Below are 14,808 nucleotides of genomic sequence, written 5' to 3' on the forward strand. Positions count from 1 at the left end.
TGCATTATTGAAAATGTTTATTTCAATAGACATTTCTCACCATACCTGCTTCCAAAAGACACATTCCCAAATACTTTAAATTATGTAGTAATTATAAATCCCCTACTTTCTAAATATTAGAAAGAAAAAAATGTCAACTAAAATTTTTGTAAGTCCAAAATTTATGTAACAACTAGAAGCATAAACGATGAGGGGAACAGGGAGCTCTCCCAAAAAGTCTCATCTAAAACTGAGATTATTTAAAATCCACAAATACTGAACTCTGGATAGTATTTACCATGTACACTACCACTCAGCTATTTTTTCTTTAAATCACAGGATAACATTTTATTATGCATCTCAATTCTACCAGAAACTCATGTTATTTCAGATGAAGTCTAAAGCCACCATTTTTCAAGCTCTAAAAACTGAACAATGAGAGAATTTTAAACGTTCAGAAGGCATTACCTGGTGCAGGCTGTCGTTCACTCCATTCCGTTGAGATTAAAATTTCTATAATTTTTATGAGGTGTTCAGTATTCTCGGAGCTACCAGGAAAAAAAAAAAAAAAAAAACTGTCGTTCACTCCATTCCGTTGAGATTAAAATTTCTATAATTTTTATGAGGTGTTCAGTATTCTCGGAGCTACCAGGAAAAAAAAAAAAAAAAAAAGTTTTGTTAGAAACCTTTCCCCAAACAACAAACTCATTTTCATTTATACACATTCAAGTATACACATGCGTCTGTGAACTTGCATCTTTAGAATAAGTTTAATGACCAATCAACCTTGGACTAGCTTCATCCCCCCAAAATACATGTTTCTCCCCTTTCACTTACCTGGCTGCTGGGAACCTGAAAAGCAGAGGGCTGAAAAGTTCGGAGAGGACTCTTGCAGTCAAAAGATTTTTGCTGGAGGTTTGGGAGAGCTTGAAGAAATGTTTTAGCAAATACTGAAGTGTAAGCCAATACTGATGAGGTATGTTAGGTGACCTAATGAGCTTCTTCAACAGCTGGATATAGTCTTCGGAGCTTTGTACTTCTACAAGTTAGAAAGAAAAAAGAATAAGAGACTGTTTCTAGGTATCAGTGAATAAACACCTAGAAATTTTCTGTTCTTCTAGCTGTAGGAGTCATTTAAAACAAAGTCATCAGAAGAAGCAGACAGTACATTTGTTCTTCTCACTAGAAAAGGCATTGTGAGAAAGTAGAAATTTCAAGTCAAATGGAAATGCAAGAAACTCTTGGTGTAAAAAACCACAAGAGGTTCAGGGTGTGCTGGCAGAAATCTGCCCTCTGTCGAGCAGCTGCGAGTGTGATTGGCTAATTCAGAGGAGCAGCAGATAAGTATCACAGGTTTTAACTTTGAAGGTTACAAACCACAATTTCCTGTCCCCAAAGCACTTTAACTGAGCATTAGCTCCTAAAACTGACAGTCCTCTTCCCTCAACACTTTTGTAAGGGCCACGTGAAGGAGATGATAAGAACATCCCCAGTCACGGGTCCTAGCCTCGGTTCCCTAAACCCAGTGGTGGTACATGGAACACTATGGCCTTCACTGATGCAGCGAACTCTATCGATACTGATAAAGGTTAACAATTAGCCATCTTGACATGTGGACAGCCTTCCTAAGCAAACGAGAATCTGGGTCTTCTGTTGGATGCCCTGGTAATGGAGGGAAGTTGTGCTGGTCAGGGCGATGGTGGTGAGTGGGGGAAGGATGGCAGGTTCGACGAAATATCTTCTAAAACTTCTCTCTTTATATGCGACACTTCATAGTTTTGCATATAACTATCCACATCTCAATATATGTTCAATAAGGTTCTCAGAAGAGAAAACAAACCTTGGGCTAAAGAAATCATTTCATTGTAAACAGCTACTGGAATGACAGGGTTTGGTAAGTCCAGGAGATAGCGTTTGAAAGCGTCTGCTAAAACTTGAACATCGATGGTTTCCAAGTCCACGGAGGCGGCATCTACGATAGAAACATTAAAAAAACTATTTCAGACATTTTATACATGGGTCGGGCCAATTTTCTGAACGTGTGACTTATATGTGACACATGAAAAGAAGCAATGAAGATGAATATGAGATACTTGAGTAAGTATTAGCAGGGTTTCTCACAGAGGTTGCTCCTGGCATTTCGAATAGAACAATTTTTCTTTGTGTAGGTCTCTCCCCAATGCTGTAAGCACGTTCCTAGACTTTCAGACAACAAAAAGTAGTTGTCCCCCCACAATTCATAAGTGGAAGCCCTAAATCTCAGTACCTCAGAATGTAACTGTATTTGGAGATAGGGCCTTTAAAGAGGTGGTTAAGTTCAAATGAGGCCCTTAGGGCGGGCCCTTATCCAATTCAACTGGTATCCTTACAAGAAGAGGAAATTTGGACATAATAAGAGATATCCGAGGTGCATGCACAGAAGAAATGTGATGTGAGAACATAGAAGGTGGCCATCTGTAAGCCGAGAAGAGGGGCCTCAGGAGAAACCAAACCTGCCTTGATCGGGGACTTCTAGCCTCCAGAACACTGAAAAAATTGGTTTCTATTTTTTAAGCCACCCAGTCTGTGGGATTTTGTTACGGCAGCCCTAGCAAACTAATATAGCCCTGGAAAACATTTCCGGATACCTTCTGGAGGGTGGTTCTGCCCTGATGAAGAAAAGTTCTGCGTAGGGATGGTTAATCATATAATAAATGCTTCCTAAAACCTTAACAGGAAAACATGAAATGCAAATCCATAGATTTCCTAAAATCTGAGTTGCTAGATACTGCATCTCAGAATTAATATAAATTGAATCCAACAGAGTGACTAATTAAAGAGTCAAATATAGAATTTTAGCAGCCGATCTAAAAAATATCCATAAAAATAATTTCAAATCTTTAGAATGTTTCCCCCTAATGCTGACAGGGTATTCTGATTCGGGTATTACTAATCTAAGCTGTGTCCACCGAACTATCTCAGAAGAATGATGAGCATATCTGTCCAGTAAATCCTTCAGCTGGAGAAGCGGTCAGGCAATTCAATGAGGAGGTGATATGAATCAAATCAGAGCCACTCTCTGAGTACTTGGGAGAGAGAAATGCACAGTACTTGGCAAAAAGAAGAGATACTGGGGGCAGGAATGCCCACAGGCCTCGAGCAACGAGGTATCCGGCTGCTGCTGAAGGATGCTCACCAGCGACTTGAAGGTTAACCTGAGGAGAATTACCTGGAGACTTGGGAACTCAGTGAAGAAAAGGTGAGCTGATGAACAAAATGTTTCATTATTAAACAGCTTTATTAACTGTGGTGTAAAAAATGAGTTGGAAAGGAAAGCTGCTGGAAGTAAAGCTAACACTTGGTAATTTGAATTCTAATACAGCTAGAAATGTCTGAGACATTATCAAGAACTAACATAACTTGGTGACTGACTGGATGGGGTTGTGGCCTAGGAGAGAACGAGAAAGAATCAAAGCTGACTCCGGGGTGTTTGAGCACAAGTAGGAGATGGTGGAATCCTGGATACTGTGAAGCAAGTGTGATTTTATAAATCACTCCAGGTTGAGCCTGAAGCTACAAGAGTTCCTCGGACACATCCTAATAATCCAAACTTGCCCCACTAACTAGGCGATTACTGGGAAAGGTAAACACCGTAAAGCTCAGAAAAGGCTGTCTCACAGAAAATGTGGATAGGTTAGTTTGAGGAAATGAATGCTTAAACTTAAAAGGTGGAGGAAGAGGCAAGGGTTAAATCACTGAAATGTCATACAAAGAACTAACCAGAGACATATCACATCTCTGGTAAGCAGAGGAAAAGGCAACACTAGGTCTTTGCATAAGGGATCCACCTTGCAAGTAATGCGACTGCTAGCGGGATGGCAAACGTGTGTGCACCGCTACAGGAACACCCCACAGCCCCTGCCTGCTGGGCAAGCTGCTGCCCCTGCATGCTTCACTGCTGTATGCTTCACGTACTACGTCTTGTGTGTGTGTGTGTGTGTGTGTGTGTGTGTGTGTGTGTGTGTGTGTGTGAAGTCCTGTAGTTTTTTTTTTTTAATATTTCATATATTTACACATTTTTTTCAATTACAGTTGATATTCGGTATTATTTTATATTAGTTTCAAGAGCACGGCATAGTGCATATACTATGTCACTTTGCCAGCAAATTAGTGCTACTTAATTTGCTCATCCTAAAAAAGGTGAAAAACCATTCGGTGATGGGGTATAAACATTAAAACATTAAATATTCCACATGTCCCTCCCTCAGGCAGGGTTTCTGTGCCAGGGCAGAGCTGACGAGCCACACCTCACCTCTATCGTGACACTCCCAGACAGTACACTAACGACGTGTCTCCCCACTAGACTGAGAATACTTTAGTGGCCCAGACTGTGGCTCTTATGTGCTCCTCTCACTTCCCCCAGTCTCCAGCACTTATCTTGTGTCTGTTAAATGTTTGTGGACTGAACTATAAACACTCTTTAGAGGAGGGTTTTGGTGAATTAATATTACTCTAACACATGAGGTGTGTCTCAAAGAGCCTTTAGCGCCTTTGAATAAAATAACCTTATTTCAAGTCTTTGGATAAGTTTTGCATAAGCTCACTTTATATCAAATTCCACTGGACATAGTATTTGACATAGTATGTTCTATATATATATTTTTAATTTAACTTCTAAAGCTTGGAGTTTCTGACTTCAAGTCCTGTGTCTCCTTTTTTCCATTAAAGCTCTTCCAAGAGCTATCCATGTCTGTCACGTGATGACTTTTGAAGCCAGCTAGGTGAGAGCTATACGACCTTTAGGTCTTGGGTAGGGGGATTTACATCCTCTTCTACCCCACTGAGTCTACTCATGACAGGTAACCAGGAAACTCTCCAACACTTTACCTACAACTGGAAAGGCATCCCCTCAGCTGATCTCTATTTATATTAGTAGTTCTCAGTTCAAAATTCAGGGATTTGAATTTTTCTGCCCCACCCTAACCCCCACCAGGCATCTGGCAATGTCTGGAAACATTTTTTATTGTCATGCTTGGAAGACAATGGCATCTAGTGAGTAGAGGCCAGAGATGCTGCTAAACATCCTACAATGTACAGGACAGCCCCCATGATGAAAAATTATCCATCCTAAAATGTCAATAGTGCTGAGGTTGAAAAAAGCTGATTTTTACAAACTACAATATAATCGACATATAGCATTATACTAGTTTCAGGTGTACAACAAAATGATTTGATATTTGCATATATTGTGAAATGATCACCACAATGTCTAGTTAAAAATTTTTTTTCTTGTGATGAACTTTTTAAAAAAAGGTCTGATTCAGGTTAAGGGAAACCAAAAACAATCAGGAGAAAATTCACACCATTAAAATTCAAATGAGATGAGAAAGAAATAATTCATTTTAGGGCAATATAATGAAAAAAAAAGACTTTTGGAGTCAGAACAATTTGGGTGTAAGTCACAGCTCTGCCATCAGCAGTAACTAATACTCATATCACAAAATTAATGTGTGGATGAAATAAAATAACTTAGTATATGCTAAGAAAAGTGGGCTGCTCTCTTCCATGTCTGTCCTTTTCAGACACTGGTAATTCACAGGGTTGGTTAAAAAGACATTTTTTTAAGTATAAGTGACTTATCTCTGAGCTTCTTCCAGGATACTACAATATTTTTATGAATTGAGAGATCCTCAAGCTGGAAACAGTCCTGGAGAATCCACTCCTAAATTTAGATAATGTTTACTTTTTTTTTTGCCACAAAATTCACTTTTATAGCACAGACTCCAAGTGCAACCAGTGTTCTACGTGTGTGTTTTGATCTCAAACAAGGAAAGAAAGCTGTCTGTCAAAATATATTGTTGACGTGAGTTTTGGTTATTTATTCCATCTCACAGGTGGTGTGAAGTTTTTTTTAAAGCTAAACTGCATTGTTTTGCATTTGGTCACATTTAAAGACTCAACCACTATTTCTCAAATAGCTTCCATTTCATAGGTCTTTGATGTCTAAACATTTCCTTTGACTTTTAACATGATCAACTTGACCGATTTTTCTGACCAAAACATGTATCGCTATTTCAATTGGCTAAGGACAAAATTCAGTGTTTCCTTAACACCCAGTTAAAGCTGCTAATGCCAGTCAATGTCTGATGACGTACGGTGGGTAAGACAGGAGACACAGCGGTAAGAGGATGTGCTGTGTGTGTGCATGTGAGGCTGATTTCCACATACAACAGAAACAAAATGAAAGTTTAGAAACATTTTTAAAGCTTCAAACATTTGTGTGGTGCATTTTGAGTGAGATCATTGACTGATAAAGATCTAATCTCTTTTTTTCCTCAGAAACATCTTTTCTAAAAATTTTCATAAGCTGCCTCACTTTGAAGCTGCCTCATGCTTCAAATTTTCATTTATTAAATATCATGTGGGCATTCTTTGCACAATTACATGTTTGAAAGAAATTCTTCCAAAACTGGGTTTCACTCCGTTTGGTTCAAACATTCATCAGTTAAAGTAATGTGAGGCAGAAAATTATTTTTCTAAAAAACAAAAAGTATTGGAAGGGAATGAAGGATCTGAGAGATTCTAGAAGTTGATATAGAAGATGACTTGCTGGAATGATTACAAGTAAATTTATTCACATTGGTATAGTTCTATTCTGTATGGCAAAGGAAGGAGGAGACAAATAATAAAGTCACCACTTGGTTGAATTAATTGATGCCATTTAACCAATGTTGTGCTGCAGCTGGCTTGTACTCACTCACGAGGGCCAATTGTGCTCAATTCTGCCCAAGTTGGAGTTCAGTGATAACATGCTGGGAGCTTGAAATCGACCATACTGGGAATAATCACATCACAGAAATGGGCAAATGTGGCAAACTAGAGCTCCACAGCCCCCATCCCAGGATTGGTTTACCAACATACCGTGGAATATAACAATACCATGATGCTACTTAATGTAAATATGGCAAGCAAGACAGAAAGGAAGGAAGCAAGACAGAAAGGAAGGAAAGGGAAAAAGATGGAAAGGGAAAAAGGGAAAAGGTCACAAGCGACATTTGGTAAATGACATAGACTTGTAAAATATTTTTTAAACTGATCCAGATGAATTAGATGTAGCCAACGGCAGGGTCAGAGAAAGATGGAAGATATTCGGAGCCAGAGAAATCCCAAGAGGCTGTTTCTTTCCTCTGCCATTCCGGCAGGACCCAGAGGCTCCTGGCTGTGATGGAGGCCAACAGGCCTGCAGGCGATCTGCACACACACCCCAGTTCGGGAGACAAACGTCAGAGGTCTGCACTATTACCTTAATAGGGCAGAGGGGGCTGTGCTTGCTTTCCGAGCTGCCTTCCAACTTAGAACGTTGGATGGTTAAGTTCAAGTTTTGTGTACTTTACCTGAAACAGAAGGTAAGAACTCTTTCCCATTTGTATTTCTATCTCCATGATACTCACCACAATCAAGAAGCTGTCGTAATTCTGCTGGGCTGCTGGAGCTCTGTGTTCTGTATAGAGTTGAACATTCCAGACCTAGGACACAAAGCAGACCGAGTATGCAAAACACAGCTCTCTGGAGAACCTGTGAGCCTGCTGCCAGAAAGACATTCCAGTTTCCATCCAGTATCTATTCTAGATGTGTACCAAATATTCTTGGAAGTCAACTCCTACTATTAATCTTATCTGGCATGTCAATAGTTTTGGCAAAATCGACTGGCCCCTAAGGAGCAAGTTAATTATATTTATTAAATTATAGAGAATTTAATGGTTTCCATACAGTAACTACATGTTAATATGGAGTTAGAAGTCAGACCAAGATTATATCCCCAGAACACAGCAACAAATAGCTTGCCTGTCTAGCACAGGTAGCAAGAAATGTATTTAATGAATGCCCGAGAGACCAATATAAGTTATAACACCCATGAAACAAGGATATAGCAAATTAACTGAGTCACTCTGCCCGCTGGATTACCTTTCTTTTCAATGGCTTCCACAAGCTTGATGAGCAGAGGTGGAGCAGCGTCAGGAGGGGCAAACTGCTCTGCGAGATCCGGAAGGGTCAAAGCTGCAAGCAAACAAAATTCTACAATTATGTTTAATCTGGGGGTAATCAAATGTAGTAGACAACAATGAAGAAAATTTAAATACAAAAAATTTAATTCTATCTCACAGTAGCAAACTCGGGCCTGAGTAGGAGAGAGCCCTGTGCTGGGCCCTGCGCTTCGGACGGCTTCTCTCTGGCCCTCCCCTCCAGCTGTGCCTCTTCCCACAGAGTAATGAGTTTTGGGGGCCAAGAGGACAGGACTTTCTTCTCTCCTAAGACACACTCAGACTGCTTACCCAGAATCCCCAAATCTCATGCCCCAGTGGTCTCTCATGGCCTCTTCCCCAGGTCGAATCCTTGCTGGGGCAAATCTCCCTTCTGGGGTGCTCCTCTGGGCCCAAGAAGTGGGCTGGGTCTGGGTGGGAGGGGTTGGGGAGGGAATGGGGTTTGGATGTGCAAGGCCCAGGCAAAGCTATGTTCTGGAGCAGAACTTGGAGCCCAAAAAATCTAAATTCAAATCTGGCCTCCTGGTCATTATGATGGGATAACTGTTCAGGCGGGAGGCTAGAACAGATTTTATTCAATAGTTTGTCAATGTGATTTCTAACTTTAACATATTCAGACACAGGGAATGTGGGTCTCCTATTGTACTGTTGTCTCGAGCCCAACAAATGTCAGAGGCAAGCCTAGTATCAGATTCAGAAGCCAATACACATGATCACTGACCACTGGACACTCATGTTAAGTCCCCGTGTACCTGCCATCAAAGCCTTTATTTGCTTATGTTATTTTGGTTAGTTAATATCTTAAGAGATGTGATGCCTTCATAAACTGTTTTACCATGCTCTATTTGCATGGTTTACCAGTTGCAATGACACAAAAGAAGAAAAATCTAATTGGATGACACTTATAAATAATGTCCTTCAACATTCCATTGATAACTGTATGCTCACTCCAAAAACTTATAAAACTATTTTAAATAGAATTTTCTCATAATATACCAGAAGAGGGAGCTAAATATATTCACTTCAAATTTCTCAAATTACGAAATATAGGTAAATGATAGTCTTTCATGAAAATATCTACATGTGCAACCTGTTTATTAGCCATTGGTGAATAAGTTTTTAGATACTTAAGGTTCATCACTGTATACTCCTACCTAAGAATAGATAGTTTATATAATCCAAGAAAGACTAAATATTAGTTTGTTTAAGTGAAATTTTAGTGATGTGATTATATCGAATTAAGCAAATTTCTAATACTGCATCCACACAGAACAGGTTTATAATACAAAAGTAATGTTATTAAATTTTTACCTCAGAGAATATTAATTTTGCAAACTCTATACCCTGTAGTCTAAGACTCTTTTAGATCGCAATATGTGCTGTGATAGACACATGTGATCTTGCCACCTATCTCGATTATCCATTACAACTACCCAGAATAAAAAGAGTGGAGCTAAATTATGGAAAAATCCTATAGCAGTGCCATCTAGCAGAACTTTCTGTGATGACAGAAATGTTCTAAGGGCTGCGCTACCTAATAAAGCAGTGACTAGCCTCATGTGGCTACTGAGCACTTGAAATGTAGCTACTGTGACTGAGAAACCAAATTTTAATTTGTATTGATTAAACTGAAATAGCTGTATGTGGCTAGTGACCACAGTATCAGAGAGAACAGCCCTAGAGCCCAAGCAAGGACAAATTTTGTCAATAGGAAACAAAAGGTTCCCGAGTTGGCTTTGTGCTACAGAGACCCCACTGTGAAGCCATCCTGGAGGACACGGCATCTGGACACAGGGCTAATCGCCATCCAAATACTGGGCATGCCAAGTTTATTACTCAGTTTCCTGGGTGCCTTTGTCCTACTGTAAAATCACTGGAACACATTTTGGACTTCATAAATGCAGAACAGATATATGCCAATGATTTTCTAGACAGACACGATGCAGAGAGCTGAGTGGGAACTTTCTCCTGTGTCTCCTTTACCTGCCTGAGCCTATGGATCAGCTGGAGAACTTGCTAAGAAATCAGAGTCCCAGGTACTCCCACAAACTCCTAGAATTGGAATATCCAGGAGTGGAGCTGATAATCTGTTTTGGGTTAGTAATAAGTCTTAGAACATGCTATTATGATAAACAAATTCATGTGAGTGACTTCCTGAAAAAAAATCCAGTAATGACATCCCCCAAATCTCTAAATGTTAAAATGTGAGTATATTAGAAAAGCACTTAAAAATACAAATGTCTTGAAAGTTTCATAGTCTTTTTAACTAAAAGCATTATAAAATAAAAAAATTATGAAATGAAAGAGCATACCATTTCATTTCCTTTGATTAACTATAAACTACTTCCCCTTGCTTTCAAAGAGTATCAGCTCACAAAAATATCCTTCCCCATAAAAGTCTTCTACACTGAACAAAATGAAATATCTTATCAGCACATGTAACAAAAAGAAAACATAAAGGTAGAGAAATGGTGTAGAGAAATGTTATTAATTAGGATTCACTGTAGTGTCTCCTTAGCCCTCTCAAACTTACAGGCGCCTTAGCACACGCCAAGATGCAGAAAACTGAAAATTAAATTGTAAATACATGAACTCATATATTCATCCAACACTCATCCAATTAACATGCCCAATTCTACTTTCCCTTCCCTCATAAACTACACAACAAGCATTTTGTTAAAAAAAAAAAAAAAAAAATCTTTAAAGTTGGCAACCAAAAATGGAATTCCTTAATAAAGGTTTATCTTCTTTCAGAATCTTATCAAAATGATCATTTCTGTAGGCAAATATGAAAGCTGAATTAAGTGATACAGATTTCACCTAATTATGATTGGAATATGCACCCAGCAGCTGTTATATTACTGGGTTGGCAAAGAGTACCTATAAAAGGGGTTCCATCTCTCTGTTTCCTCACTTTAGCTTGAAGAAGGGGACATGGGGGAGTAAAACTTTTTTCCTTAGTCTTTTCAATGTTTCTTTGGCAAAAAGTGGTAGTTTACCTTCCAATACCCTGAGTTACAAAATATCATTTGTTTCACTCATACAAGTGTTACATGAAATTTCTAAAAAGCATTGTGATAGCTATCAGGTATCTGGAATCTTTTTCAAAGTATACACCAGAATACTTTAAAAAGAAAAAAAAAAAACTAGACATATATAGTAGAAAGTACAGGTACTTCTTTTATAATACATCAAATTTCTCACTGAATTTTTAATATTAAAAAAAACTTTATTACCTAAATGTATGAATCATCACAGTTAATCAAGATTTTGCAACGAGAGTTTTAAAAGGTAAGCTTTACAAGGAGAGATGATTTTTTAACATAACAATGCAAGGATTTCCTATTCTCTAGTACAATATCGGTGATTCAATCCAGTTCCCCTTTAAAATATTTAAACATAGGGAATGTGGAAGTCCTACCCAAGTAGTCTTTAAAGTTCACATCTACTATCAAGCAACAGGATCAATTAACATCAAAAGTCTAAAAGGTATTATTTCTAAAGCAAAATATTATTTCAACAATCCTAAAATGAACTATTCCTTTAATTTTATTTAATATACAAGGTCAATATTTACTTTTCCATTAGATCCCATTTTAGGAAATTCCAACAGGAAATGACAATTGCTAGGATTTAACCAAATTTGGCAAGTTGTTCTTTGAAAAGTCCATGATAAAGCCCCACACCATACAGTTCAATAAACCAAAATATAATGGAACTAAAAACATATATATACAAAATATGTAGATCATATATGGTGGCTATGAAATAAAACATAAGTTAGCATGATCCTCATAAATTTCGCACATAAATTCTTGTTACATTTCATCTTCCAGACAGATTTTTATGCCTGAATGAGGAATGCTTTTTAGTTGTGGATCCTGCAGTAGCCAGCATATGAGTCTGGAGAGCCAAGTCCACCCTTAAGAATCCGGGTGAACTTGTAGATTGCTCTACTATAATCTAACAGCAGATTTTCACTTAGCTGAACCATTTTTCATCAGAAGAAATCGGTATTTAGAAGAAAGAAGACGAAAAGGAACAGCAGAAGGGTCTAAAAGTGGTGAAGCCTAGACATGTATTATTTCATAAGAAAAGAGGAATCAGTCATCAACACTGACAGGAAACACCAACGAACCAGGCGTCCCAGGTTTTAGAAAGAAGTTTTGATGACAAATCAGATTCTGCACTTTCTACTAGTCCTGTTTTCCCGCCTTTGCCCTGCTGACAACCAATCACAGGGAACAGAAGAGAGCCTGTTCTCCAAACTTAGGTCCTTCCCAAACCACTGACATGGACAGGCCTGAACAGTCCTCGGGCACCAGTGGTGTGTGGGAGACAGTGGCTTTCCTCACATCACATGGTGTCAACACCTCTACAAAGTGCAAGATGAAACCAGCACACAGCTGCACCTTTGGGAGGTGTTCTCCATAAAAAAAAAAAAAAAAAAAAAAGATATTTTAGAGTTAGTGCCTGGCAGGGACAAATGGAAAGTTTAAACTGAAATTCTGGGACTGCAGAGACTGTCCAAGCCAAGTATTTCATTACTTACGGACGCAGCTTGGAAGTATATGAAAAACTGCCACTTACCTTTTAAAATCTAATACAAATACACAGAAAAGAAAGAGTATATGTAAAGTTGGGATCAATATTAAATCAAGATGTTTGTCTAATCACTGTTGCTGAATCAAAACTCTATTTCTGTCTGAAACAATCTGTCTCATGATTTCAAATGAAAAATGTACATTCTGGTGGGCAAGAATATAACAAATCCCAATACTTTTCTTAAATAAATCTTATAAACACATTCATACTTCATGCCTAGAATGGTTAATACCCTGAACGTTTTTTAACTTCTTAAGATCTATGGGCAAAGCCATATCGAATGCTGGCTAAGATACTGCAGCTAAAAAACTAAAACAAAGCAAAAAACCTATTTCAGGTTCCTTAACTTTGGAGCACACCTATTTAATCAGTAATAGAGAAATTATTACAAATACAGGTTTAAGAGACCTGGGTTTTAATCCTGGTTTTGTCACTTAGTGTAATCATGGGGATGCTAGTTAACTTGACTCTCAGTTTCTTCATCTGTAATACAGAAATAATTATTAGTGTAATAAGCATTCAGTGACTAGTACAAATAAGCATGGTAGGCATTGTGCCCAGGATGTAGAAAGCACAAACTAATGGATAGTTATTATTAATTTCAAATTATTCATGTCATCTTTTTCATTATTATTAATAGATTTTTAAAATATCCGTTGCGATGGCAAATTTTAATACCAGAAACTATTATTAAGACAGAAAGAATTCTCAACTCTTTTTAAAGATGGCAAACTGGAAACATATTTGATAGTGTAGACACTTGCATTTTGCCTTTAGTCTCTATATAAAAACAGTTATCTTTTCAGAAGTCGTATCTAAAATATCACATTATTTTCAAAATATTGCACTTTCCCCCTCTAAGGACTATCACAGTAATCTGAGTTATTATACTTCAGTTTTTAAGATGTAAAAGAAAAATGAGGTTGGTGGAAAAAAGGACTTTTTTTTTGGAAGGGGAGGAAGGAGAAACAATATATGGCCAACTGTTAATGGAAGTAAAAAGAATAGATGGAAATAAATCTTTAGCCGTAATTACATTATTTCCACAGATAACTAGTTGGAGAGAATTAAAAGAGTTGTCAACAGATTTAAACAAGAAGTTTGCAAATCTTTTCAGATACCCTAAACTAATTAGTCTTTAATATCTTTATCTTCTCCCACTTATCTCTTCTTCCCCACAGCTTAAAAACAAATGAAGGGGACCTGAAATCCTCTGCCCATTTATTTTGTTTCTAGACAACAGACTAGCATAGGAAACAAACAGCAGGTGAAGATCTTATTAAATATAAGCAGACATGATGGCTTTGCTACTGATGGCCTCAGCTAAAGCTTTAGAGTTAAGAGATAACTAAAATGCAAGATTACACTTAATCTTTGGCAGGCTAGCCTAATTAATTGTGATTCTTATCATCTAAATTGGAGTCTGATTTAAAGATTACCATTTACAATGCATGGCAAATTTAAATGCTGGACAGGATGTATATGGAGAAAAAAGGGATTTCCCCTTTTCTCTACCAGGAAAATAATTTATAGTTGAGTCTGTGGGATTTAGGAAGCTAGAGATTTATAAGGGAAGTTCGTCATTTGGTTTGTTGGCTTAGAAAGACTTCATATAAAGTGTGACTGAGAGGCCCCAAAAGGGAAGGCAAGAAGGAAAAATAACACACACACAATGGGCGCTTGGCCATTTGTTGAATGAATAAGCAAGCAAGTGAACATCAATTATGAGTCACACTCCAAAAGTAAATATTTTACAGACATGCTTTTATTTATTATCCATACCAGTTCAAAGCCATATAGTTTTTATTATCCCCAATTTAAAGCAGAGGAAACTGAGACTTAGAGAAATTAAGTCATCTTGCCAAGGTAACAAAGCTCATAAGTAGTGTCCCTAAATTCAGCTTGGACCTCTTTCTCCCACCAGAGTCTTTAAGTCCCAGTCAAGGAAAGACACCTGTGATGAATTTCTCACAATGTCCTGCCAAGTCTCCCTAATTTAAAGGGTAACCGTGTAAGGGTATTACGTGACACACAGACATTTGATGCCCGCTCCCACAAGTAGCCATAGTAACTTTCTGCTGTGTTTAAGTAAAGCTTACCAGTTTTATTCCTTCCAAATAAGCAAGTCAGTACAATTCTCCCTCACTATAAAATATTTTGAAATGCAGATAATTAACATCGTAAAGAGAAAGCAATGGGAGTC

At 37.9% G+C, this 14,808-nt stretch overlaps 1 protein-coding gene across 5 annotated transcripts in view; it reads right to left on the reverse strand.

The window, feature by feature from the left end:
- Positions 1-14,808, reverse strand: part of PIK3R1 (phosphoinositide-3-kinase regulatory subunit 1) — an 85,730-nt gene that overhangs the window by 20,367 nt on the left and 50,555 nt on the right. For all 5 annotated transcript variants that reach the window (XM_011371059.2, XM_023537216.1, XM_023537215.1 and 2 more), the window contains exons 3-7: positions 7,924-8,016; positions 7,410-7,484; positions 1,820-1,951; positions 817-1,018; positions 448-527 (exon numbers count right to left, since the gene is read on the reverse strand). In XM_011371059.2, the coding sequence (XP_011369361.1) occupies positions 448-527; positions 817-1,018; positions 1,820-1,951; positions 7,410-7,484; positions 7,924-8,016 (582 nt within the window). The remainder of the gene's footprint in view (positions 1-447; positions 528-816; positions 1,019-1,819; positions 1,952-7,409; positions 7,485-7,923; positions 8,017-14,808) is intronic.

Source organism: Pteropus vampyrus, unplaced genomic scaffold (assembly GCF_000151845.1).
Source record: "Pteropus vampyrus isolate Shadow unplaced genomic scaffold, Pvam_2.0 Scaffold182, whole genome shotgun sequence".
In the NCBI taxonomy this organism is placed as follows: domain Eukaryota; kingdom Metazoa; phylum Chordata; class Mammalia; order Chiroptera; family Pteropodidae; genus Pteropus; species Pteropus vampyrus.